This window comes from Leuresthes tenuis, unplaced genomic scaffold, assembly GCF_036924035.1.
Source record: "Leuresthes tenuis unplaced genomic scaffold, fLeuTen1.0.hap1 SCAF_7, whole genome shotgun sequence".
In the NCBI taxonomy this organism is placed as follows: domain Eukaryota; kingdom Metazoa; phylum Chordata; class Actinopteri; order Atheriniformes; family Atherinopsidae; genus Leuresthes; species Leuresthes tenuis.
In genome coordinates, this window is record NW_027325361.1 from 22013679 (window position 1) to 22040705 (window position 27027).

At 44.4% G+C, this 27027-nt stretch overlaps 3 protein-coding genes across 6 annotated transcripts in view; 1 reads left to right on the forward strand and 2 right to left on the reverse strand.

The window, feature by feature from the left end:
• Positions 1-9553, forward strand: part of usp24 (ubiquitin specific peptidase 24) — a 29814-nt gene extending 20261 nt beyond the window's left edge. For 3 of the 4 annotated variants that reach the window (XM_072389899.1, XM_072389900.1, XM_072389901.1), the window contains 19 exons: positions 5-219; positions 938-1062; positions 1161-1302; positions 1877-2027; positions 2138-2233; positions 2358-2461; positions 2548-2661; positions 3286-3493; positions 3591-3680; positions 3840-3942; positions 4030-4148; positions 4251-4364; positions 4467-4532; positions 4611-4677; positions 4788-4866; positions 4988-5063; positions 5929-6015; positions 6140-6250; positions 6678-9553. In XM_072389899.1, the coding sequence (XP_072246000.1) occupies positions 5-219; positions 938-1062; positions 1161-1302; positions 1877-2027; positions 2138-2233; positions 2358-2461; positions 2548-2661; positions 3286-3493; positions 3591-3680; positions 3840-3942; positions 4030-4148; positions 4251-4364; positions 4467-4532; positions 4611-4677; positions 4788-4866; positions 4988-5063; positions 5929-6015; positions 6140-6250; positions 6678-6740 (2130 nt within the window). In that variant the 3' untranslated portion in view covers positions 6741-9553. Of the gene's footprint in view, positions 1-4; positions 220-937; positions 1063-1160; positions 1303-1876; positions 2028-2137; positions 2250-2357; positions 2462-2547; positions 2662-3285; positions 3494-3590; positions 3681-3839; positions 3943-4029; positions 4149-4250; positions 4365-4466; positions 4533-4610; positions 4678-4787; positions 4867-4987; positions 5064-5928; positions 6016-6139; positions 6251-6677 lie in introns of those variants that run through there. The other variant, XR_011916948.1, reaches the window with a different exon arrangement.
• A 1032-nt stretch (positions 9554-10585) lies between these two features.
• pcsk9 (proprotein convertase subtilisin/kexin type 9) lies at positions 10586-16261 on the reverse strand. Its single transcript, XM_072388723.1, has 12 exons — positions 15856-16261; positions 15344-15535; positions 14482-14614; positions 13832-13965; positions 13611-13752; positions 13258-13454; positions 12980-13163; positions 12706-12882; positions 12473-12621; positions 12225-12390; positions 11291-11457; positions 10586-11209 (listed from the first exon to the last, which is right to left on the reverse strand). Exons 1-12 carry the CDS (start codon positions 16048-16050, stop codon positions 11015-11017), a joined length of 2031 nt encoding a protein of 676 aa, XP_072244824.1. The 5' UTR covers positions 16051-16261; the 3' UTR covers positions 10586-11014.
• A 3779-nt stretch (positions 16262-20040) lies between these two features.
• LOC140311344 (uncharacterized) lies at positions 20041-24439 on the reverse strand. Its single transcript, XM_072388724.1, has 3 exons — positions 24057-24439; positions 23514-23852; positions 20041-20851 (listed from the first exon to the last, which is right to left on the reverse strand). The coding sequence occupies exons 2-3, from the start codon at positions 23777-23779 to the stop codon at positions 20692-20694; spliced, it is 426 nt and encodes a 141-aa protein (XP_072244825.1). The 5' UTR covers positions 23780-23852; positions 24057-24439; the 3' UTR covers positions 20041-20691.
• Between the last annotated feature and the right edge of the window lie 2588 nt (positions 24440-27027).

Below are 27027 nucleotides of genomic sequence, written 5' to 3' on the forward strand. Positions count from 1 at the left end.
ACAGTTCCCCTGGGTGTTGAACATGGAGCCCTACACTGTCTCTGGAATGGCTCGCCAGGACTGCAGCGTAGAGGGCGGCGAGGGGAGGGGCGATGGGACGTCAGGAGGGTCGCCCAGGAAGAAGGTCACTATTTCAGAGAACTACGAACTGGTGGGAGTTGTGGTCCACAGTGGTCAGGCGCACGCCGGCCACTACTACTCCTTCATTAAAGACAGACGGTAAGATACCCGGAAAGGAAGAATTCTTTCTGTAGATAACAGAAAACTGAGCATTTTCAAGAAAGGCAAAGAGGATACAGATTGTTTCCCTTCTCTCGTTCCTGCTTTCTGTAAAAAGCACGCAAGCAGGGATTAGCGGAGCACAAAGATCTGATGGTGTAGTTTTCCAGGCAGAATTTAGAAGACCTCTTTGGGGCGTCTGAATGCAGCATCAGACTCTGTGTGGGCTGCTTCAGTTTGTAAATGTCTCCAGATGTCTGGCTCTGGCAGGCAGGAATGCTCACAGTGGAAGTGGAACATAAGAAGAAAACAGTATTCGACACCCTACTCTTGCTCGCTCACTTGTTCCTATTCTTGCTGAGGATTACAGGCTGATCTTTTCCCAGAAGATGAGGCACATTGTACAGCTGCCTCTTAGTTTTTTACCATATATGTCAAGTGTGTATCTGTGTGGGTTTATCCCTCTTCACAAAGGCGCGGTGGTTCCCTCATGGTGGGAGTGGAGGAAACAAACTATTCACACCTGAGCCACCAAACTTTCACCAGCTTATCTGTCGTACAGTAGAAATCTTTTAAGAGTAAAGACAGAGTACATCTTTATTCTGTGGAGCTTTGTGTTGTTTGATGTTTATTTTTTTATCTGATGCATAAATCTGTGAGTGTTCCTGCTTGTATATCTCAAAGTCCTCTTTGTCCTTGCTCCCCGTTTGTCTTACAGTGGGAATGCCCGTGGACGCTGGTACAAGTTCAACGACAACGTGGTTGAGGAGTTTGATATGAACGATGAGACTCTGGAGTATGAGTGCTTCGGTGGAGAGTACCGTCCCAAAGTCTATGACCAGTGTAAGTGACCGGCGCTGCTTTACATCTTTGTGTCGGGGTGCGTTGTCGTGAGACACACAGCTGAGTAAACCTGATGATGCGTGTTTGCGTTTGCACAGCCAACCCATACCCCGACGTGCGGAGAAGGTACTGGAATGCCTACATGCTGTTTTATCAGAAGATCAGCGACCAGAACTCCCCTGTCCTGCCCAAGAAAAGCAGAGTCAGCATCATGAGACAGGAGGCTGAGGATCTTACACTGTGAGTCAAGTTTTCATGTACAGTCAGTCTCTTTCTGTTCTGAGGTTAAACGTTATCAGTGCACAAGAAAAGAAAGGAAGAAATCCTCTGGTGTTTACCAGGTCTTTAATTAGGTAAATACAACCTCGGATGAACAACACATCACATTTACACCGTGCCACCCTTGCAGCTTCAATAGGAAATTAGAGAGTAAGTAGCAGGCAGGATTTGCTAATCAAATGCATTTGATAAATTGATTGACAACAAGAGAGAGCGTCTCTATAACAGAAGAAATTTTGAAAGAAAGTTTGCTGGTCTGGAGCATTCAGGTGTGTGTTGACACAATGCGGAGGAGGATGTTGTTACTGCCCATCAATCTGAGAAGGGTTATCAGGCCGTTTCCAAACTGGACTTTAAACTCGTATGTGCAGCAAAGCTTCTGAATTTTCTGTCAGGAGTCATTAGTTTACCCTTTTTTTTTTTTTCTCACAGAAACATTAGAACTAAAAAAAAAAAAAAAAAAAAAAAAACCTCTTTAATGATAGCCACAGTGTTTCAGCCAACTATGAAGCATCCGTGTCTTTTTTTTCCTCAGGTCTGCCCCGTCCTCTCCTGACGTTTCCCCACAGTCTTCTCCACGGCCCCCAAGAGCCAACAACGACCGCCTGACCCTCCTCACCCGCCTGGTCCGAAAGGGGGAGAAGAAGGGCCTCTTTGTGGAGAAGATGCCGGCCAGCATCTATCAGGTGCGCTGGCATCCAGCTTCCTGTGTAACATCACCGCCGTTAGTCACGGAGCCAGAATTGTTTCAAACGGTCAGAGTAACATGGCCTCCTCTCTCTTGTGCGTTGTGCAGATTGTGAGAGATGAGAACCTGAAGTTCATGAAGAACAGAGACGTGTACAACAGCGACTACTTCAACTTCATTCTCTCCCTGGCCTCAGTCAATGCAGTATGTGTCCAAGCTGGTTTGTCTTTTTTCATATATGAAGGCAACCTACAAGTATAGAGCGACATTAAGCTACATTAACGCACAGAAATTCATCATGAAAAACGTTTGAAACACTTTTTCACAGACAAAGCTGAAGCATCCAGACTACCAGCCGATGGCCAAAGAAAGTCTGCAGCTGGCCGTTCACTTCCTCCTCCACACCTACCTGCACACCAAAAAGAAACTCAGGTAATTGCACTCGTGCACACGTGTGCAGAGTTTCAGTGTCCTTCTCAAGAAGCAGCATATATGTTATTTATATGTATACCGTGCAGGGTGGACACAGAGGAGTGGATGGCGGCGGTGGAGGTGTTGCTCTCCAAGAGCAGCAAGGCGTGTCAGTGGATGGTGCAGTACCTCGTGGGATCAGAGGGGCGAGAAATCACCAGGTCCCTACATGTTACGCAGCTGCTGTTGTGTTATTTTGTTCTTCTTAAATAAGATCCCATATTTGAGGGGGAGGGAGGGGGCAGCTGTCATAAAGCTGCTCCCACAGTTTCACTCTCTAACAAATACAAACACACACACATCCTCGAGTTTTGATGTAGACACAGAAATGTCTAAAAATGTGCTTCCAAACAGGCTTTAATCTCACAAACTTCTGCCTCTGCGGTGCTTCTGGAGCGTCGGGAGTATTAAAAACACCTGTGTCCGTGTTGCTTGCTTGCTGGATGCCGATTGGCTGAAATGGCAGGCCCGTCCCTGGAATGTTAACATTCAGAGCCAGAGGATAGTTTTCCAAAGCATGTGTGTTTTAGAGAAGGGTGTTGGCTTACACGATTCCACGGTTAATAATGGGGTGATTGCATGAGCCTTAAACATGATTGGTTGTTGAACATCGGACGTTAGGGCAGCAGTAAACCCCAGCCCCCTTTAAACACCACACACCCCCTTCACACGGAAAAGGAGCTACAACTGGTAGAATGCTTTGTGTCAGTGGTTTTTGACCGCTCTCTTTTTGCTTTCTCTCTCATAAGACACTGAACATGCTGATTATGATATCTCCCCCGTAGGGTTTGCCTGTTGGAGTGCAGTGTACGAGAGGTGAGGATGGTGGTGGCATCCATTCTCGAAAAAACTCTGGAGAGCGCACTGCTTTTCGGAGACCCAGGTCTGGACAATTTGACTGATGCCCTGCTCTCCCTGTTGGACAAAGATGTTCCTGAAAATGTGAAAAACTGTTCGCAGTACTTCAGCCTCTTCAGTAACTTTGCTCAGAGGGTAATTCAGCACATCAAAGCACAAACAGTTCATTTTAGATCCCTCTTAAAATGAGTTCTGAGTGTCATGTCTGTGCATGACGTTCCTGTGCTCTCAGGGTTGCGGTCCTTGCCAATTGTTGCTGAAACACTCAGCTTATCGTCGGATGCTCATCTTCCTGTTGGGGCCCAACAGGCAGAACAACCAGGTACATCTGCAATATATAGAAATCCGGTGTGCAATAGTGTGTTTTTATTTGCCACTCTAATTTCTTAGCTTGCATACACTTTTAAACTCAAAGAGCTTTTAAAAAATGAAAATTATTACGAGCCTTATTCATTCAAACTTCCTCTGTGTTTCGGGTCAGAACCGACGGTGGAGTCCGGCTCAGGCTCGGGAGTTTCTTCACCTCCACAGCACTCTGGCCCTCATCACACTGTACTCTGACCTCGGCCCCCAGCGCACCCATGGTGAGACACTTCAGTGTCCTGTGTACACTCAGACTTTCCTCTAAAATCAAGGACTTTGTTTGATTCAGTTTAATTTTTCCTTCCTAGCCCCAGGAGGGTTTAAGCTGCATGTGAACAGCGTCCCAGCCTCCACCTCTCTCCTCCCCCTTCATGCGGACATTCTTGCGTCACTCTTCACTCCAGAAGGACAGCCGTACCTTCTCGAGGTAACATTAAACCAACATGTCAATGTGTTACCTCTCTATTTTTTCATTAAAAAAATGAATGCTGACGTTTTGACTTTGTTTCTCCTTGTGAATAACTACTAGGTGATGTTTGCCATGCGTGAGCTGTCAGGACCTCTGTCTCTTCTGATAGAAATGGCGACCTACAGCTCATTCTGTAACGAGCCCTTCTCCCTGGGAGTGCTGCAGTTACTCAAGGTGAAAAGCTTTGTAAAGAAAGGAAAAAAAAAAAAACGGTGTCACGTGTTTAGGTCGGTGACCAGTATTGTGATGAAATGCTCTGAAAACTTTGTGTCACAGAACCAGCTGGAGACGGCTCCACCTCATGAGCTGAAGAACATTTTTCAGATGCTGCAGGAGCTACTGGTGAGTGTCCCTTCATCTGTTTATCACATGCTAACGATATAAGTGCTGTTAAATGTTAAGTTAAATATTTAACTGTAGGTTGTGGAGGACCCTCTACAAACGGAGAGACTGAAGTACGCTTTTGAGTCAGACAAAGGACTGTTAGGTGCGTCTTAAGGTTTTATCGCTGCTGTTGTTGCTGTCTTCCCCACAGTGATGATTTAACATTTTAGCCCTATGAGTCCTTTACAGTAATATTCCGCTTTCTCCTCATAGCTTTGATGCATCAGAGCAACAACGTGGACAGCAGGCGCTGCTACCAATGTGTAAAGTTCCTGGTAACATTAGCTCAGAAGTGAGTACATCTGAGGTTCAGAGGTTGGACAGAAGGATTCACTTTAATACGATCATCTCTTTCATTATTTTATTTAGATTGAGAAAATATTTCTGAGGTTCTTTTCATTGTTTTCCCACAGGTGCCCTCCAGCCAAGGATTACTTCAAAGACTTGTCTGGTCACTGGAGCTGGGCAGTGCAATGGCTGCAGAAAAAGGCAAGCTTTAAATACAGCTAAATCGCATTATATTAGAACAGTTCCGTTTTATTTTGGAGGGCAGTTGTATTTCTTAAGAGTAACAGTTGACACTAATTCCTACATTAGTTCATTTGTAGTACCTCTACCGCAGATCAAATATGGATATTTTAACCATTTATCTTTTTAGCTGTGGAAAACAGTGAAAGCAGATTTCACTTTTATATCCATTTCTGAGCCAACTTAATAATATTTCACTTTTTTTTAAAAAGTTTAATTTACCTAAAATTGCCCAACTATTTCAACTTTATATCATTTCATATCATTCATCTATTACCCTGAAGCTAATTGTAGCTAACAGTTTCAGCCTTTACACCTAATAACTTCGGCTTGCTTTATCCACAAAAACTTTGTGACCACAAAACTTTAGGTGACTTTGTTATTTAAAACCCTTTTGATATTACTTTTAGCCAACTTGTCTTTGAATCTCACATCCTTCACTTTAACCTTATTTTGACTGTTTTAAGCTTTCTTCTGTTACTTTAAAGCTAAATTTAGCTTAGCCGTTTTGACTTTTGCATCTATTAACTCTCGCTAACTTTTTCTATTAAAAATTTTTCTGGTTGACTTTTCTAAAACTTCACTTTCTATCCTTCACTTTTAGCTAATTTTGGCAAACTATTTCAACATTTTATCCATTACCTTTAAGATAAATTTAGTTTTCTCAGCGTCTATTACCTTTAGCTAACTTTACCCTTTTGAACTTAATTTTTAAGCTAATTAAAAAAAAAAAATGTATTCATTACTTTAACTAAATGTTTCAACAATATGTGGAGTCTATGTTAGCCTGAACGTTCCAAGTGAATCATATTTCTTCTGCCCTTAGATGACTGAACATTACTGGACTCCTCAGAGCAACGTCTCCAATGAGACTTCAACCAATAAAACCTTCCAGCGCACTATTTCTGCACAGGTACACACTGCATAACAACACTTCCTCTTCTACACAAACCCTTACTTGTACTCATTATTTCTCTCCCCTTGTCCAAAGTCAGACTCATTTCTGTGTAACTGTATGTGTGTTTCAAAATCTGCAGGATACCTTGGCCTATGCCACGGCATTGTTAAATGAGAAGGAGCAGTCTGGCAGCAGTAATGGCTCCGACGGCAGCCCAGCAAATGAAAACGCAGACCGCAGCCTTCGACAGGTAGCCACCACCAACCGCCCTGCTAGCTGCTAAGAACAGTTGGGCACCTCAAATGAGTCACGGTGTTCAGCAGCTCGCATGCAGCCAGAAAAAGAAGAATGGAGTAAAAACAGATTATCTCTCTGGCTTCTGTCACAGCTTTGAAGGCAGTTTGTTACCTCCCACGGTTGTTATTAGCAGTGGATTTGAAGCCGCTCCTTTCTTTTGACTCTTGCTGTGCTTGTCAACCTGCCTACACTGCACAGATCTGTCAGACCTTTTTCTGGCATTAACAGTACGGATAATAAATGTGTGGCATAGAAATTATAATCCTGCTGATGCTGCATGGCTCGTGATCGTTTCACTATTTGTTGTTTTGTTTTGTTTTTTTTACTTTAAAAAAGCTCTATTTTTCTCACATCAAATGTGCCCTTCCTCTGTTTTGCAGGGCTCAGAGTCTCCCATGATGCTTGGCGACTCCAAGAGCGATTTGGAGGATGTGGACTCCTAGCTCCTCCAACTGGTGGCATACCTCCACAGGAGAGGTAGCACAGGTCCAGGCAGCCATTCGAAAGGGCTGCACTTTGCCTCCGATTGGTCGGGACATTTGGGACTCCATGAAAGCCAATCGGAACTCTTTCTCTTGGTCGCTTCGGCAACAAAGGAGATATGAATAAATCATGAATTACTTCCTTTCAGACAAGCCAAGGCGATGATGGAGATGCATTATCATTAAGGGCATCAGAGTTGATTAGGGTGGGAAGTGCAGATAAGCTTCCACAATCACGGACAACTTCAGTTTATCCTTTCATTCATTCACTCAGAATGACAGCAAGGTGGAGGATGGGTTTGGGTTGTGTTTTAACAATTTTCTGCTCATTTTTGCCAATGTATTTCCATAGACCTATTCATATTGTAATTAAGATTTGTTCCATAGGTGTAATTTCCAGTGTAAGATAATATTTTAAAGTCTGTTTTTGTGCTCTTCTCCACAGCCATGCAAATTGAAGGAGGTAACGTTAGTTGCTCTAGAGGAACTCAGACGTGTGCGTTTGTATAGAAACACCTCCACACACGAGCACTTGGGAGGAGGGTGGGGTTAAGTATGCACTTTATAGTCCAGCCCAGGCTATTGAGATGTACAGCAGCACTGGTCAGTTCCTCCAGAGCCACTAAGCGCTAGCGTCCTCTTCTTCTTTTGCTTTTAACAACTGATTTTCGCAGTGCCACTTATGCAGACTCACGGTCGCCCTGATAGCAAGCCGCTCTGCCTGTGACTGAACCTTTGACCCGTGGCGAACGCATTGTAGCCACGGGGACACAGTTTGGGACAGAATCTGTCCCAGAAGTGGGACCGTTCCGTGGCCCTTAGTGAATCTGAAGCAAACAGTGCCATGGTCAGCACTCTCCCTCCACCATTTCTTCATTTCTTCTTGCTGACAGACAGCCTCGTGGTGGATTTTATCCTTTCCATTGCTGCATTTTATCTTCTTCTTCTTCTTCTTTTTTTGCCATTCGTCTTTGACTCTAGATACATTTAATACTGGAGAGGATCTTTAGGGACTTTAGCCTTATGCAAGAAAGGCTGACCTTGAACCGCACAGGTCAGTCGTGGTGGGCCATCAGTGCCGAACGAACGGGAGCTCAGGAGCATGTTTTATTTTAAGGTGCCAAGGTTACATACACTCGCACGCACAAAGAATAACACACTATGAAAGAAGTTGTGAAGACGTACAAGTGTGTGTCACTCATTCACTTTGCTCACAAAGTGCAGGTCCTCACCTCACTGTTACCTCTGCTTTATCAGGTTCATCTCGTCTTTCCAGCGAACGTTTCTGTTTGTTTTGCCTTTTGCTTTTTGTCTGCCTTTTTAAACACAAACACTGGGGAGCTAAACCCAAATGTAGCTCTAGTTTTCAGCAGAAAGAAACGCCCACGTTACCATCATCCGTACCCTAATCATCGGGAGTCTTAAAGTGCCTTAATCTCCCGATCTCCCCGCCTTTCCACCTCTGACACTGTATGGTCACATCTCAGTCGAGGAGGGGTCAACATCTGCTGCCCCTGCTAGCACCAAGCCAGCGGCTCCTGTAGTTGTGTAGTCTACCTTTGGGAGAGCAGCAGGGCTTGTTCATCCCCATTATTCCCCAAACTAATACAGGGAATCTCCTCTGTGTGCTGTGACAAAGGAAGGAATGTAACTGATTCTGTGCGGATGTGAGAGGGTGGGGGGGGTGAGGTCTACCCGGTAAAACGGGGTTGTGGCGACAGGACAGGGTTTTGGTGATGGTAAAATGCTGCTTCTTTTCACTCTGCAGTCTGGCAGAGACACTTTGTAGATACTGATTTATGCTAGGTAGGTTTAGAAACACTTTCACTCACATGTTTTGAAGACATGAGCTTAAACTCGCTTAGCAGACTAGCTCTCAGCTTTAACAGGTCAATGTTTACAGTGTGAGGACCTCCAGTGCGAAGCAATCATTCAAGCTGATTTTCTGTTCAAAGTCAACCTGCGATCTATCCACTGAGGCTCCTCTGCGCCCCTGAGGACGAAAGAGACCGCTTTAGCCCTTCCATGCACACCCCTCACTCTTCCTTTCTATCTCATTAGTTGTGAATGTCACGTCGTGCTCTCTGGCACGTTTGCATGTGTGGCAGCAAATGGTGGTGAAGTTTGTCTTTCTCAGTGTGACAGAAAAAAAAATCAGCCCCCCGCGTTGTTTGCTGTGTGATTTGGTGTCATTAGCACTTACTGTGACAAACACGCCCGTTCTCTATGGCTGGTTACGTGCTGTGAGAGAGCCGCCCGCGTGCAGTCTGTGCCAAGTGATACGCGGCCATGGCAACCCGAGTTGCATCCAGCCGAGAATCTCTCATAGATTTGGCCCTCTTCTACATCACCACAACTGCTTAAAGACTGGGAGGGGGGGGGACAAAAACTTTAAAACAATCTTATGTTTTAATTCTGTGATGCAGGGAGGGATGAGTAAGTGTGGTTTGGGATTGGCGTCAATACGGGTTTTTACTGTAGTTCAATTTTGACAATTCACTTCTGACATCGCAGGAATCTGTAATGCATGTTAAAACTCAAGTTTTAATTTGTACATCAGAGTTTGATTAAGGGGAAATTTGATATAAAATAAACTGGAATGCACAACCTGTTGCAAACATTGTTTTTATGCTTGTCGGCACACCGCCCCAGTTCCTCATCCTGTTACCCTGTGGACATCGAGCTGGACAGATGTGAAGCCCAACTCATGAATTACAATACAGCCACATGTCTATGGAGTATTGTTTTTATCTCTATTAAATAAATAAATGAATACAAAAATGAATGTCCTGTTAAATAAATCACACAGCTTTTAGTACACAGACAAACAGAATTCTGGATTTAGTTTTCTCATCTTCACATCATTTATTTCCCAACTCTCTTTATTTCCATTCCTCGTTTTTCATAAGAGGAGGTGCATCAGACATGGCAGCAACGCCGTTCTGAAGCATTCAAGGGCATGCTTCCGTTTCACCCCATACATTTCATCCATGTGTGAAATTATGTATGCTATGAATAAATCCTCAATGAGAGGAATAAAGGGATATCTTTCTGAGGACTCAACCAGACGCTCACTCTGGGCTCTGGCAGTAGCCTACGACCAAGTCTGACTGCCTCGTGGTCATTATTCACCCACTCAAGCAGTGTGGGAGGGAAATGTGGGCTTAAGTATCTTGCTCATGGCCATTTTTGACCAATGTTGTTTCTTCGTCTGACTCGAATCAGATACCCTGGCCTCCTCATTTAAATATACGAATTAGAAATTAAGAGAACTGGGAAATAATTTTCATTACAAATGTAAAAGTCTCATCAAATGGATAAAAGCTGTATATTGAAATTTGTCATTGATGGGGGGGGGGAAGTATTGTACTCTTTATCAATTCTCTTTCATCAGCTCAGTTTGTTTGTTTTTTACTGGGAAGGCATCTGTCATACACAGTTCCATCAGCTCAGCTGTGGTGACATATGTGCTGTCGCCTCAGCTGTCAGTGGTTTATACAGACGCTGGAGTCATCACTCTGTCCGAGTCAGTAACAGCCGAGATTGAAGCCCAGCGAACGTGTCGGGTTGTCACGACACAGACTATAGCTTTGTCTATTTCAATGTCTGCTCTTTTTTTTTTCGATCTAATGGGAACCCGCTGTTTCAAAATAGAACACCAAACTGAGTAACTCGCTTATTAATCAAGCTTCTCATCAAGCTGATTGCCTACAGCTGTCTGAACCATCCTTAAATTCCCAAGTCACTGCTGGAAACCAACACTGCTGCATTCATGAGACACAGTCTGCCGTCTGCAGGCGTTAACGTGTGTTTTAATGTCATCTTTAATATTAATCTTACAGCAGTATTTGATCTGTAACTCATTTCCATCACTTCAGTTTGTTAGAGCATGCAGGGGGTACATCAGGTAAATACTTTGGTTATTGTGGAAATCATACATTCATGGAAACTCTTTATTATACTTGTTTAGTAAAAAGATACAAAAATATTTGGTTACATTTTTTATTTATTAATTTTCTTTTAAACCTTCGTATGTCAGATGGATAAAAGATGGCTTGTGAGATGTTGTGGCGTCGGGACAATATGGAGCATTCGATGGCCTAGTCCTCCAACTGTAATACACACAAACAGCTTTGGAGAAGTTTAAAGTTTCCTTCAGAGGAGTAAAAGAGGTAAAGGACAAAAAGACAGAGAGGCGAAGCTGTTCTTGGAGTCGGGCTCGGTGAGGAAATCGATCAGTTAGGAGGTGCAGCGGGAGGCTCAAGTTGTGTCACGCGGCAGCAGACAGCGATGCCCGCTGCCCCACCAAGCACTGCGGCACTGCGGACATGGCAATTGTTGCCCTTAGCAACTGGCCCCGAGACAGTGGAGCCCTGAGAGATGGCGCTACAGTCTGTCAAAGTCCACCCGGAGGGACAGGACACCTCAACCTGAAAGAAAACAGCAGTGAGGAAGGCCAGTCCAGGACATGACAGTTACATTTCTCTGAAGTCCACGTTTAAATCGCACACCTGGTCTCTGTCGGCCGATATGTTTTCCAACAGCTGGCACTGGAGAGATGGAGCGTGGCAGCATACTGCATGCGACGCGACTCCTTCTGTGACCTCACAGCGCTTCCCGTGTCTGTGGCGTGGTCGAGAGTCCGACAGGATCTCGGATGTGGACCAAGTGGTGCACCCTGGACAAAATAAACTCCTGTGATTACACATAACAAAAACTTGAAGGCTGTTCATTAGTGATTCTCAGGCAGCCAGTCATCCTCTACACTGGAACTCATAAAAGCAAACACTGAGAAATACAATGAAAAACCATGTAAGTGCCATAATGACATTTGAAAACTCTTTATACCACACATATAGCTGGCATTTATGCTGGCCGAGAGTGTATTTCAGTTTCAGGATGATTGCCATGGCAACATAATTGACCACGATGTTCTAAATGCAGCCGAATGAAAAGCCTGTACAGTTTATATATAAGCTACAGAACAGTACCTGAAGAAGATATCTGACTGGCTTCAACACAGAAACAATGAATGGTTTGACATTTCACATCCAGACTTGGTATCGCTCTCAAATCTCTATGATGCCTGCAGCTGCAGAGCCTGGTATAAAACCTCACCGCCTGCAGCAGATCTATGTATATCATAGCATAATTAATGGTGAGATTGAACGTATTAAATAGCTAAGATACGTGTTAGAGCAGGAGCTGGTCATCGGTTCATCCCACTCATGGTTGAAGCTGTTGCCCATGTCCACTCTGTTCATTTTGCAGCTCTCAAAAAGTAAGAAGCAGCTGCAATGCTTCATAAACAGGATAAAACATTTATTTTTTTTTTTTTTATTATTCACAGCCAAACAAAAACAAAGACAGTATCTCTTATAGTGTCAGACAAGCTGGTCGTGTTTAGTCGTATCAGGACAACGACAGGATATACGTGTAACTTACCGGTGAGGTGGTGCTGTGGGCCGACACAATGAGCATCTTGCCCTGGCTCAGCGCTGGCATGGGCCTGGCACTGCAGACCAGCTATCACGCAGCAGCGGGCCACGGCGTACACACCATTACCTGCCGGCCCATTGAAGGCGACACACTCCATGTGTCCGCTGCTCACCTGTACACACACACACATTGAGGCTTGACGGCTTTTTGTGTGGGCAGACTTCAGATCTGAGTTTACATCTGACTGAACTCACAGCGATGGTTTCTCCACCTCTGATGCCATCCGGAGCGTAGCTGCTGCAGCCCATCATTTCCTCCCCGAGACGACAGCGGCTTGTGACCCTGTCGTCGCTTGCGTGTCCTGACCTTTCTGACCACGCTGAGCGGCACAGAAGCTCCCCATCTGCACATGGAAACATGCAACCCAGTGTCAACTTTGCATGGATTTACAAGTGTGTGTTAGAGTCAGGATTGTGGGGCCACTAACTTGACGTCGGTTTGTTGGCAGAGGGCATGGCTGCTACTAGGTTTGGAGTAGTGAGACGATGTGTTTCAGATAGAGACAAGAAGTTGATAGTGTTGCTGATGGAATAATGTAGCATCATCTGCAAAACCTGCACCGGAGATGTAATCTGATTGGACGACAGGATCACTGCTGCTACTCCTACAGCACACACATACAAACCAAATTATAGAGCATTTGTTCTTAATTACTGCATGTTTTGCCTTTGTTGTAGGTGTGTGTGTGTGTGTAAGGGTACCGGCAGCATGTGCAGCAGCCTGGGAGGTGCCGCTGCGGGAGGTGAAACAGGTACTGCAGTCACTACTGGCGCTAACGATGTCATCACCGGGTGCAAAAAGATCAACGCAGCGGCCGAAGTTGGTGCCGCCTGCACCCTGTGACATAAGCTGGTCTGCTGAGTTAACTGCCCCCACAGTGATGACCTGCACACACACACACACACACACACACACACACCAAAAGTTAAGCAAAGGGTTGCTGCTCTAGGATGTGAGCCTTGACATTGTGTTGTGTCACCTCAGGCTCTGAAGCAGGCGAGTAGAGGCAGGCGTCATCTCTGTAATTCCCCGCAGCAGCGATGACCACCGCTCCGTTCGCCACCATGTCTCTGCACGCTGTGTTTAATGAGCGACTGAAGCCACCAATGAAAGGCAGCAAAACAACCACCGCTTCCATCGGACGGGCCAGTAAGGATGCTCGAATAAACTCCATCCCTAGACAGAAATCCCCCCCCCCAAAAAAAGTAGCAGTCAGAACAAGTAGTGGCCCCACCTGTCTGTTTGCATCCATCACCAAGACCAGAAAAGATCCAACCAACCACCTGAGATCTTTTTGTTTGGTTTTGACCATCTTTAGCACAACAGTCCTACCTGCTAGAGCTCCCGACAGCGTCCCTTTACCCTGACAGTTGAGCACACGAACCAGGTTAACGCCGGCGCCGCGAGCAACGCCTGAATCCGATCCAGCCACAATGCCTGCCAAGTGCGTGCCGTGACCATCGCACTGACTGGCCTGTAAAGGAGCCACAGCTGAGCACCACACTGAAACACCTGCTGAAAGCCCAGCTTTTTTTCTTCTTTTTTAAACAAACCTGTCTGTGAACTCTCACTCCGTCCTCCTCTGGGACATTATTGAAGTCTGTGATGAACACTCGTCCTTCAACCTCTCTGTGCGAACTCTGAATGCTGCCATCCATTAGGTACACCTCTGCAATCCCTCCATCATCTGCAGAGGACAGAAAGTAAATCTATACAAATACAAAATGCAGTTCCAGACTTGTCAGTGGGATTTGGCCTCTGGAAAGCTGACACTTCTTGGATAGCTGGAAGGTTAACAGCACTGCTGGCTTGACTTTGTATAAGGAAGCAGCTGAACATGTTGGTGATAATGCCAAGTGACTGCTTGGCCATTTATTCCAAACTGACTCAGAAGCACATGTCAAACTCTGTGTTATTACTTACTCATAGACTAAAGTACCTTCTTAATGTACTCAGAGAGATCAGACTCTTCTGAAAGCATAGCTTTAAAGAATGTGTTAATGTTTTCATAAATGTGATAAACTGTGAGTTAGGAGAGTGCCTTTTTCCTGCTCTTTAGTAGCTGCGGCAGCCTGAGTCCACTTCAACACTCATAACACTTGTGAGCCTGTTTGTTTAGATGATTGAACTGTTTGAAGAGCGAGATATTCCTCATTTCGATCAAGCGAAAGCTGTGTGGGTCTGAGACCGGGGTCACACTCACTGGGAGGGCTGTATGTTCCATTCTCAGAGATGCCACCATAAGGCTGCAGCAACCTCTGCAGGTTCCAGGGGGCGCTCTGAGCAAAGATGGATGAGTCCTCCTCTATGTAGTGGACATGAGGGAGCCTCACCACCTAAGAGGAGCACAGTCAAACCAGGGTGATTGTAAACAGGTGTGATGAACATACCCGTCCATGTATGACCGTGTCAGATTTGACCAAGATATGAATATGAATAATGAAGGCTGGGTGAATTATATTCAAAGACTAAATCAGAAGACAAAAAAAGTATTTGAATTGCTTACTTTTAATTACTGCTGCTTTTCTCAGTAAAGCTACCAACCGTATTTAAAATGTTACATTCTACAGTTATAAAACTCCACCCTCTTGTTCCAAGCACCTGCATTTTAACAGTGTAAAGTCATGCTTCATTTTGCAGAGGCAAGTAACCCAAGATCAGCTTCCTGTCATTCTGTGACTTTCAATGCCTGCTGGTTTTATTGTTGTGAATTTTATTTTTGTCATATGAGGCAAAATAGCCACAAAATGCAGCTGCTTCAGAATGATGCTATTGGACTTTTTAAAAGATTAATCACAATATTACTTAAGTCTTTGCTGGCCAATGCCAGCTGAAAGTTTTAGGTGTAATTTTTAGATCTTTATTGCTTTTTTTTTATAAGCTTGTTTGCAGCCTGAGATCTGCCAGATATGATAATTATGTAACATCGTGTCCAAGACATCCCCCTTGAAAGACAATTCTTCTCATGTCTGTGTCTTTTCCAAATGTAATTATTGTTCTACTTTTTACGTTTTTCTTTTTGTTCTTATACATTATATAACATGCCTGTCAGGTGTTGCATTTACCAGATGAAGGACGTCACGACTCATTTTAACCAAGAAGCCACGCAGAGCTCCGGAGTAGGTCTGCAGGATCTCCACCAGGTAGCCCATCCTGGCTGCTTTGGCTCGCAGCCTCCTGATGGTCCTCTGGACTTGGGACTCGTGCGTTCCCTGCTGCAGTATGATCAGGTATTGGCCGGGCATGCGCCATGCCGCCTGGAGTAAGGTACAGGGTACATACTTAAGGTGACCTACTGGTGACCCGCATGTATTAGGCATGCTTGCATCAAGTCTGTTATGTAAATCTCACTTGATGCTTTACTTTCTGTTGAGTTTGTGGATGATGTAGCTCACAGTAGCCATAATATTAATAAGAACACAATGAGAAACTAATTAAGATTTTCAAAATTGTGTGCGCATGTAAGGTTGATATTCATCTTTAGATTCATAACAATTCAGTATAAAAACTGGATAACGATTCCTTTACACTGAAGGGATGTTCTCTAATGCTTATGACCAGATGATTCTGCCTTTACCTTGTTGCACCTGAAGAACTCGGCGGCGGGCTCGGCTCCAGTTTCAGGCTGAGTAGCGTCCTCACGGATCAGATCCAAGATCATCTCGTCGTCCTCGGGATAGTCCTGCGCGCACACGGCCAAAGATGCGCACAAACACAGTGCCCAGCCAATCCAGGCTGAGGCGCGACGCATTCTGCACACCTCTTGAACCATTTCCAGTCAAACGATCGGGATAAGTGTTGAATTAAAGCACTGACAAGTTTTTATTTCAGTCTGACTTCTCCAGATGTTTTGGTGCCTCCGACAGCCGCGCGCCCTGTGTGCCTAATAGTCAGATAACAGCCTCCAACCATCTACTCTGATTTAAGAAAAAAAATCGAACAATTGATTCTTAATATTTAAGGCGGGGACTGGTGACGTCTCCACGGCTCACGCCACCACATTTGTATCGAATGATTGTCCTCCTTTAAAAACACCTCTTACTGTGGAGGAGTCATGTTTCATACTCCCCCCAAACCAGTCTGAGATTATTGCATGTCAATCTGAGAAAACACTTCCTATGGTTTGAAGGTGATTGGTTGATGCCGTTGTAACACGTGCACTTATTGTGAACAGTATGTTGAGTTTGCAAGTGTGAGTAGCCACGCTGTTTGGTCAGGCTGTTTGTATTATATTTTATTTCATGTGTTTTAAATTCTATCTGTTCTGTTAAACCTGATGTGATGCTGAGATGTGCTCAGAGCTGCAGAAACTCCCGAGTTTGTATAACATTGCCACTGTGTCACAATGTGCAACTCTGTGCGGTTGTGTTCCAGATTTTGCGTGACTTTGCCTGCAGATCTCTGTGGCAAGAGTCTTGCATTCGAACTTAGACACGATGGAAGTTATTATGTGTGATGTAGTGCAAGAGTTTACATCCGTAATTCCAAAGAAATGGGTTATGAAGATGTGTAAAATGTGTAGAAAAGCAAAATGCAAAAATTTGCAAATCTCATGAACTGAGATTTTTTTTTTCACACTAGAACATAGAAAGCATATCAAATGTTGACAGGGAAGTATTTTACATTTTACAGGTGTGTACTTTCCACACAGAAAGGCTCCAGCCGGGAATCGAACCCGTTGCTGTGATGCAACCAATTATAATCATGAAATCAACAAGAAAACGATTATTCAAGTTATTACTGCTAAAAGTGGTTCCACAAGCTACTCAATCATGGGTTGTACTTAGTGTTTTACACAATATCTCTGTATTTTGGCTTAATCTTTGTTCAATAAATAATGCCACAGTTTTGTTTTGTTATTTATCTGAGGTTGTTTTTATCTAATCTCAAGACCTGGTAAGGACCAGATGATCTTCTAAGGTAAAACCTCAGAAATGAAAGTAGGTGTACATTCTTTTCACGACCATGTTTGTAACGAAATTCTTTATACAGTGTGGTGTTGATACTGTCACTCAAGTAAAAGATGTAGCTTTTCCACTATTGTAGAATTGACATGAACGTTTGCCAAGCAGAGGGAGACTGAAGAAAGACACTACTGAGTTGCATTGTGGGAAAAAGGTGGATCCTCTCTTAAGGGACCCAAAGGGTTTCCCTAATTGAATTATTGGATATGAATTAAGTACCAGTCACTATCACTCAGGTGTACAAACACACAAACACACACACTCTCTGTCTTTCGTATAGTAAGCAGCGCCCTCTTCTGGGACTGCCATGTAAATGTAGCTTTATTAACCTCTTCACAGAGATACAAGCTGCTTTCTTTAGCTGTAAAATAATGCACATTCAAACTGCATCTTGTGTTAGCGATGCTCTCACCCACTTAACAGCAATAGAAATCCATCAGAGGATTCCCTGACTGTCCCGAGTGCAGTGTGTCACCCAGGGTTGCTTTGACTGGATCAGAGAAGTTTACTCTGATAATGATCTCTCTCTCTCTCTCTCTCTCTCTCTCGCTGTCTCTCTCTCTCTCAGACCAGCTGCAGTGTGGGGCAGCTGTGACACTGACCCTTCGGCACCTCAGGGAGAAGAATGCTGCGACTCACATCTTGGCCACAAAAACTTGGCTGAGCTTCAGTGTGCCTGAAATTACATAGAACAGGGGAAGGAGGGAGAGACGGAAATAGAAGTCCACTTCCAGCATTGTGCCCTCATTTTCTTAGTTTTTGAAGGCAAGCTTTGCTGAGCACGCTCGTCTTTATCAGTCTGCTGAGCACTCGGGTAATTACAGGCACCCGTGCAGGAGCTGCATAGGACAAGTCTTTTTACAGCCTCTGGCCACCATAAGAGATCAGACTCAAGTGCTGTAATCAGGAGAACATTAATGGTGCTCTGCTCTCATGTTTCCAACCAATTTAACCCCTCTTGATCACAGCTGTCAGGGACATTTCCCTCTTCTTCGACTTTCCTTTATGCAAAGATTTAAAAATGATAAACAGAGTATCTACGGTGAATGATTTCCTCCCCTCCTCCACACATACTACTACTGTCACCATGTTCAGACTAGATGATAGACACTCCACAGTTTCTGATATGCAGACAGCCCACAGAAAATCAGTACAACGCTGTGTGAGTGTGTTTGTTCTTGCGACAGTACCTTTCATCTTTTGCTTCAGCTGCAGCACACACCAAACCTTCCAGACTTTCCTTGTGAATCTCAGGAGTCCCAATGACCTGATAAACACACACCCCCATGAAAAGATCTAGTTCTTACATTTCCCGTGTCTCTCTCCAGAACACACACACTGAATCTACCTTAGGATAGCACTGGCAGAGGCTCCACGCAGTCCCGACACACACCATAGTGACGCCCAGGACACACATTGTGACATAGATCTGGGGCTGCTCCTGCATCATAATGAAGAGGCCGACTGCCACCACACACAGGCCTGCTGCTATCAAGCCATATCGATACGGTTTCCCCTCGACCATCGCTGTTACCCCTGATGCCTAATGAAGTCTTTGTTTGTGTAAACTTGAGGCAACGTTGAAAGATTTTGTGTACTGCTGTGTGTCAAAGCTTGAAGGTGAGGGTGGAGAAAGCACAGTTTAGGTTCCACTCTGCTGCTTATTACAGCCTGCAGACAGCCTGCTCAGGTCAGGTATAAAATTCCAGGTGAGTGTGTGTGTGTGTGTGTGTGTGTACCTGATAGGTCACCTTGCCTCTGGCTGTTGGCAAAAAGGAATCTTGCAACTCAGCCTCTGAGCAGTCCTGAGTTGAGTGCTCATGTTGTGCTTGGTTTTGTAGGCCCTTTCCATCTCTTCTGGGGTTTCCTTCTTTTACATAAACAATCCACTGTTTATAAGGGCGACAGCAGCGTTGGGGAGCTTCGTCGCTATTCATTGGCTTGAGTTTATTTTAACGTCACAACAAAACTAACAGTTGACACTCTGCAAACGGAGGATACAATGCTGAGCAATCAATAAGGCTGCCCTGTTAGCATTCTGCTGTCACTGGCTGAGGCACTTTGAGCTGGAAAAAGCTACAGAGCCAGAGGAGCTATGAAGCTGCGAGAAAGGCTCTTATTGTCTTTGAAGAAGGGTGCCGTGCACACATGAAGTATTTTGTAGACATGGAAGACACACTTGGGTCCAGTGTTTGCAAAAATCTTTTACAAGAGGACTTAGAAAGTTATCCAGGCAGTAATGTCTGTTTCCTCCATTACTTGTTTTTGTCACATAAAGAAGCCTCACAACTAGACTGGCACACCTTTAAACTGTGCAAGTTTGCATGCTTTGCACTTTTGCTAGAACAGGTTCTGCTAAATCTAACTTTAGAATGTCCGATGCAAAGCAAAGCAGAGCATGATAAATGATTGGAGTTTTCAGTTAGTCATCTTGCATTTCTAGTGTCTTCGAAACTGAAGACATAGTTGACCACATCTAATTTAATAGCTTCCTGACAATAATGGGAAAATACTTGTTGTTTTTTTTGCATTTTGTGCAATTTATGTTGCAAATCTACAAATAAACTATGATTGTACACCCACAGGCCAGAGCTGTGCAGAAATAAGTATTTAGTATTTCATAAGTTGGAGTTTTTTTTAATGGGAGTCTGTTGGAGTCAGCGACACAAAACTTTTTTATGCGCGGTGCCTTAAACAGCAACAGAAATGACCCATTTCAGAGAGAGGGAGACGAGCATAACACGAAGCAGGACATTTCATGCCATGAATCAGAGGCACTATAAAAGCAAATCCTTTATTAGAAACCTGAGCAACATCTGATACTCCATATTTGTAGCAACTTTCTTTTTTTCCCCTCAGTGCAGGACTGCTTTATCCATGTCCACTTACTTAAAGGATGACAGTTCTTTTTTTGTATTAAAGTGGCTTTGTATATACATGCGTTTTAGAGCAAAAACACAGATAGTTTAAAAAGCATTGCACAAGACAAGGTGTTTCTTTGAAATAAAACAGTGAAAATAAAAATGAATCTAGTGTAATAATCGATTAACTGATGTGATGAATGACATATTAAACAATTATCAGAGTGGTTGTTACTTGCAGCCCTGGTGCTAACGGTTTTCAGCAGTATGTCACACCATGTGAAAATAAACCGAAGCAACTTCTCGTGTTAAACAATAGCTTAATGAAAGAAAGGGATGGTATGAACAGTTTAAACCATATTTCTCAAATAGGCTGTCAGTACTTGGACTCAATCGCTGGCTTTCTCCTGCTCCTCCGTCTTTCTTTCACAGTCTGGAGTCTTGATTCTTGCTCTGTCCCAACGGTGTCAGTCTGAACGCACAGAAATGACCCGCCGCCGCGGGGTCACACACTCTGTCCGTTCAAAGCTCTCACTGAGAGCCCAAGACAAAAGGCACTGCCGTGAGTTCGGGCTATGCAAGAGAAAGTTAAAGCTGCTCGTTGTGCTCTTGGCTCTTCATCACTGTGTCATAGGACGGAGGCGGCTCCATGGTCCAGGGCGGCGGGGTGGATGGCAGGGAGGGCTCAGGGTCCGGGGTCCTGCCGACAGAGTCAGCTGACATCTCCCGACGAATTCGGTCCAACCTCCTGAAGACAGGATGTAAGAGAGGCCATGAAACAAGAGCTATAGTGTTTGTGCTTCACCTGGCACTTGAACTCCTTTACGATGTTTGCATTCAACTTACAACTTACACTAGTAACCTTTTAAGCACCCCCCCCCCCCCTGCAGATATTTGACCTCTCGCACCAATTATCACACAGCAGTTTGCACTTTGACACCTTAGCCGTGTTTAGCTACATCATACCAACACAAAGTGGCGGTTTAGGCAAGGTTTTAGTAAAGGTTGCAATAAACAAAGCAGAAGCTGTGGAGATAGCTAAAGAGAGAAATCAAGGAAAAGAAGAGTACATACAAAACCATTTGCCTTGGCCACATACTCCAAAAAAACTGAAGGGAAATATTCTTGCATGTTAGCTAAACTTTCTTTTTAACCAGTTATGAGGTAAACTTTGGCTACCTTTAACTTTTTCTCTTTCCATCTACCCTGACACACACATCGAAACCCTTTTTATTTCTCTTGAAATTCTCCTAACTGTCATGTATGTGTGATGAACTTGTTTGATGGACAGGACATTTCAATCAGCCTATCTCTCCACACGGGCTCACACTTTACTCATAATACAACAATTTCTCCATGACCTGAGACGATTCTTCTTTTCAAATCCTTAGTGTTTACATCTAACACTACTTTAATGTTCATCCCCTTGTAATCTGACACCTCAGTGGTTTCCCATCATGATGTGCCGTCATCTATCCCTGCGTTTACCCTTGAATTGGTTGACCCTTTATGTGACTCCTCACTTAATTGTCCCCTATTATTCACCTCCGTTTTGTGAGTGTAATCCAGATCTCAACAGCCTTGGCTGCCTTTCAGCCATCACATCTCAGCAAACACTTCACCTGCTCTGGAGTAGTTACAGTTCAGGTCACATTCACTATAACGGTCAGCACCTTTCAGCGCACTTTAACTCGCACTTCACCTGCTTTCGGCCCTCGTACTTCTACTGATAGGAGAGTGCTTCGTGGTTACACCTCGCTTTAGACGACTGGAAGACATTCTTCCATGTGCAAACTATAATAGTAACGTGTATATTTTTGGGGGAACCAAAGCTCTGTGGATGCACGTCCTCATTTGGTTATAATCGCCATAATGCTTCAACTGACTGTCATTTTCTTTTATTGATTTCAGGTAACATTTCAGCTCCTTACGCCTCCACATCTCCACATCAGATCAGCCAGTTCACTCCTTTTCTTGAAATGACCTTAAGCCTGTAATTTAAGTGCTTTCACAGTAACAACAAACTCATCCTCCTGCAGCTGCTCCTAAACTTAGAGCTTTCCTCCAGTAATACTCCTCACTCTCCTGTTTGAGGTCATCGAGAACATCTCAGCTACTCACTACTCTCTCGAATATTTTAACTTTACACCCAGTGTCCACGAGTAAGAGTTAGATAATGTTTAGAAATGCTGATCAGTCTGATTTTCGACAGTGTCTGGGGGTAGAAAAAGCCATGATGATGAAAACTGTACTCTTGCTTCCCCTGTGCTGGACAATAAGCAGAGCTACTGCAGATTACTTTCTACTGCAGATTACCTTCTACTGCAGATTACCTTCGACAATTCCAGGCAGGAGTCTGTCGGCCACATGCCTGCAGTTGTCTCCGTGACCTACTTCTAGATATTGGTCCATAATCAGAGAATCTGTTGCTTTTCAGCAGTTTAAGTTATCAGGTCCCCGCCGGTCTCATTCTGACTGTGTTTTATAACTAACACACCTTTTTTCCCCCCCAAGTGATCTCTTCACCAAGACCATGGAATGGTGTGTTGTGGTATCTGTCTGCAAGTGTGCTCATTTATCTCAAACAGCATAAGGGAAGCCTGAAACACAGCCTGCTTGATCCGCAAAGAGAGTCCATTGTTCTCAGTGCCAGGGGTTTCCTGTCTGTTGGCGGGTGCACTGGTTCACCTCTTTGGAACAGACCGATATCGCTGCAGCCATAAAAACCAATCGCCATCAAACTTTCTGCACACATTGATAGTTTCCAGAGACCGAATCGAAAATAAACTTTGTTGCTCTCCAAACCTTCCCTTTGTAACACCACGAGGTGCAAGTTGTGGCTTTGAGTGAAATATCTGGACAGCTATTTGATGGATCACCGCAAAATGTGGCACACACAAGCCTCCCTGAGCATCGTTTATCATCCCTAAGGTGAGCCCTACAATTTTCATCACGATCAGAGCTTTCATTTGTCCAAATGTAGCTGCCAGAGTCTCTTCAAAACTTAGTGACCCCAGCAGCCTCAGCTGTATGCTGTGTTGAAGGGCTAATTGGCACATTTTAGCATCCTAACACAGTAATTTAAGACGGTCAACATGTTCCACATACCTGCTGACGATAAGCATCGCAAGCATATGTTAGCATGCTGACTTTAGCACTGAGTACAGCCTTCGCGAGCTGCTACCGAGGATGCAGATGTTTAGTCGTGTTGAATTGTGAGCCCTCAATGTGATTCTTTCAAGCTGCCTGTGGTTATAGTTGTTAGAGGGCCCAAAGTGTGACACTATTGAGTGTTTCATACAGGAGCAGCCAAAGAATGACTTATTCTTTCCCATCCGTCTGTTTTATCCTGTAACCCTACCCTGCCTGTCTGTCTCCTCTGCTGTCCCACAGCCTTCGGGTACGTGTACCTTTGTATGGCGAGGGCCTGCTGTGGGTTGAAGCGTGTGCCCGTGCGGGGGTGCAACAGAAAGTGTCCTGGCACAGCCACCTGAAGATTCCTCATGGCAATGTAGAGTCCGCTAACCAGCAGTCCCATACCCCCCAGGCCCAGAAATATCCCGAGCACAAACAGTGGGACAGTCGGATGGGCCATGCCCAGACCAAAGACCATGACCCCCCCAGCAGTCATCAGCACCACGCCCAGACAGAGCAGCGTGCCGTGATGGACCGACATCTCGAGAGCTCCTGCACTCCAGGGGTTCACTTCTTCCAGCTACAGCTGCGCCTCCACCTCAGCCACAGCCAGTCTGCAGTGGAGAGAAGACAGATGAGGACCCGAGGCTGCTGGAGTGTGTGCACGTGCGTGTGCGTGTGTGTGTGTGGAGGTGGTAACAGTTAGTATCAGCAAACAGACAACTGACTTCAGGGGGAAACTAAAGGAATATGTGCAACATGTAAATCATCTCTGCGCGCGTGTGCGCTTTGCCTGAAACATCGATCCGCTCCCCTACCTGACAGGATATCGCGGCTATGAGCTGTTCAGCTGATGGTCGGGCTGAAGGCTTGATCATTCCTCTTTTTCTTTGTCATCAACTTTGATTTCCCCTGTGATGCCCGCCTGGCGCTTTCCCGATCCCTGGCAAAATGTGGGGGAAACAGCCTATCCGGGTCGGTCGGTATGTCCTGGGAATCCGCCGCGCCTCTCTCATGATGTGCCACTCTGCCACTTCGCTTTCTTTCCGCGCGGAACACTCATGCCCAGTGTGTTCGGAGGAGGGGGGGGGGCGTGGGGGATTCACAGCACCGAAAATCTGTTGGACGGAAGCTGATGTTGTTTGTGGGTCGGGTTCCGTGTGGATCTCATCTGGCCTCAGAAACAGCAGCAGCGGAAACGTGCGCTGTGAGGAAGTGCTTTTCTTGTTTTTATTGAGGAGGGGTTTCAGTGACGAGGAGTGGAGGGCAGGGCGTCGACACGGCCTGAACATTGTCACTTTGACTTTGTTTAGAAGAGCTGTTTGGACAGAGAGAGTTACAGTGGCAGCTCAAGATGAGCCGTTACACTCCGAGTGAAAACAGAGGGGTTTTGACGTGAGCTGGAGCTCTGCTGGGGGGGTGGAGCAGGATCATCCCGGCCAACCCTGTGTGGTTGGACCAGGAGCGAATACGCGGCACGATGCAGCCACAGTCATTTCAAATTAAACAGTCAAGCTGCTTGTCACGTTTGATTTGACTTTAACTCGTTGCCTTAAGCCATCGGTCTCTTTAAAAGGCTCGAACCCCCCTCTGCTTCTGTCATTTGATCTGATATCTTTTGGCAATGAATTATAATAACCATACTGGCTTAGAAGATGCATGACGAACGTGTGCTTTCAAAGACCGCGCCACGTATAAAAAGACGTGGAAAATAGACATAAAGGCAGGGAGCCATTTAAGGGCCATAACGGCCAAATTTTCACTTTTTTCATCAAATTTTTCAAAAAAATTTTTTGTTAGTTTTTACATTTTCGGATTCAGATATTCTTGTTGTTTTCTTGATGTTTTCAGTTCAAACTTTTTTTTTTACATTTTCAGTCTTTTTTTCAGTTCCTAAATTTTGGAGTTGATTTGCGTGAGGGGCGTGGCTTCAGATGACGGGGGTGTGGAATCATAAGTGACAGCGGGCTCGCTCTATCACGTTGCCTTCATGAAATGTAGGATATGCAACAATTTGTTTGACACCTCTTAAACACGGTATTAAAGTGATTAACATAACATGTACCACTGGCAAAAATTGGTTATTTAAGCCATTTGGTCAAACACCCAAGCAAACACCAAGTTAAGTAAGAGCGATGAATGTTGCCAAATCGGTCAGTATTCTCAGTTACACTTCAGAAGTGGACATTTCCCACACTCACAAAGTATCACACGCTTAACTTCAATGTAGTTTCTTCCTGGTCATCTTATCCGTATTTAACCGGGGGTTATCGCAGTGTGTATTCTTATCTGGATCCTTGCATTGTTGTGTACTTGGTAAATGGCGTTAACTGCGGCCAAAGCACTGTCCCAGTTCATAGTACCCATGGAGAGAAGAACACTCCAAATATCCAGATGTGCAGCCTACTTGCTCTGCTTATATGGAGGAGCCTCTAAGCCTGTTGACCGCCTGGTCAACAAATGATAAAAATCTTCAGTTGAGCAGGATTTACTTTACTTTATTTCATTTTCCCCTAGCATTTAGCAGAGGATTTTGAGGATTTATTCTTTCACTTATAATCAAACTACTTTGCATCCACTTTATGGGGACACAGGAGTTCCTGAAGGTAACCTCAAACTAGAACATGCTGCTCACTCCAAAGATCCACGTTGAGCTGTGGATTCTGCTCTCAAAGCTGCAACACTGTCATAACTGGGGGCTTTGTTCACATTTGACTCCTCCAGATCATGTCAGTCACAGATACTTCAGATATTTCACCACAAGCACTCGGCTCACCTGACTTTTGGTGATGTGCGGTGAGATGTTAACCATCATATTCTAAATATTTATGTCCACGACAAGGGCGCAAACTGTGCTTGTCAAAAAAAAACAACCAAATGTTTAAAAAAAAAGCCACCACTTTGAAACAGTTGAGAGGGACTCGTGCAGCCTCTAAATCTATAGATCTTTGTCCAACTGTTCTGTGCCCCTTTTACCTTTTAGTGCCAGCGAACCAGCTGTTGTCTGGTTTGGACTGTCTTAAGCTTACTGTTGCTGTGATTTTGAAAAAAAAAGCCACATTGTGAAGGAAAGAATTTGTCTCCATTTCAGTTTCTATGCTGCACCCGGACTTCTGTCTGTGAACAGAAGTCCTCTTCAGCTGCTTCAGCTTCCTGATGAAGCTCTTTAAATGCTGTGGAAGCTACTAACCATTTGAAAGGAAAAATGAAAGAGAACCCCTTCTGCCGTTGTTAGATCATTTATTCATCAATGTCAACTGTGGCAATATAATATTAACAGTGTATTATTTTGATTACTTACACATATAACTGGTTCAAGTCTACAACACAAGAAACCTGTGGTAACTTATCAAAAAAGCCGCTGAACAAAGACAGGAACAGTAAACTTTTGTCTGTCATATCAGCATTCGTCAAACAAGACAAAACTAAATTTGTTTGAATAAGTTTGATAAATAAAAATAAAAATCACGTTGTATACAGGCACTAAACAGCACAAACCAATCTTACCAAGACAGTCAACAGTTTTTCATTTTTTTCAAATATTCTTAAAAGAGGAGCAGAGGATGTCAGGGGATACGACCTGACATATACGACAGAAGATGCCGATGATCGCAGTTGTCCCGTTAACTGCATCGAAGCCAACTGATGGAAAAAGTGTAATGAAAGAAAATTGTACAGCGGGGAATGAACACAAGCAAATGAATTGTCCAAAGCCACACAGGAAGTGCTAAATTGAAACATTAAAGGGGAACTCCGGTATTTTTAAACTTAGACCTTATTTCTGGCATG

Coding starts and splice junctions, on each gene's coding strand:
- pcsk9 (XM_072388723.1), bottom strand. CDS start 16,050: ATGGTTCAAGAGGTGTGCAGAATGCGTCGCGCCTCAGCCTGGATTGGC. Junction 14,615..15,343: donor GTCGTGACGTCCTTCATCTG/GTAAATGCAACA, acceptor TGCTCCTCTTAG/GTGGTGAGGCTCCCTCATGT. Junction 11,210..11,290: donor TATCGGCCGACAGAGACCAG/GTGTGCGATTTA, acceptor GTTTTCTTTCAG/GTTGAGGTGTCCTGTCCCTC.
- LOC140311344 (XM_072388724.1), bottom strand. CDS start 23,779: ATGTCGGTCCATCACGGCACGCTGCTCTGTCTGGGCGTGGTGCTGATG. Junction 20,852..23,513: donor CAGGCCCTCGCCATACAAAG/GTACACGTACCC, acceptor TCCTGTCTTCAG/GAGGTTGGACCGAATTCGTC.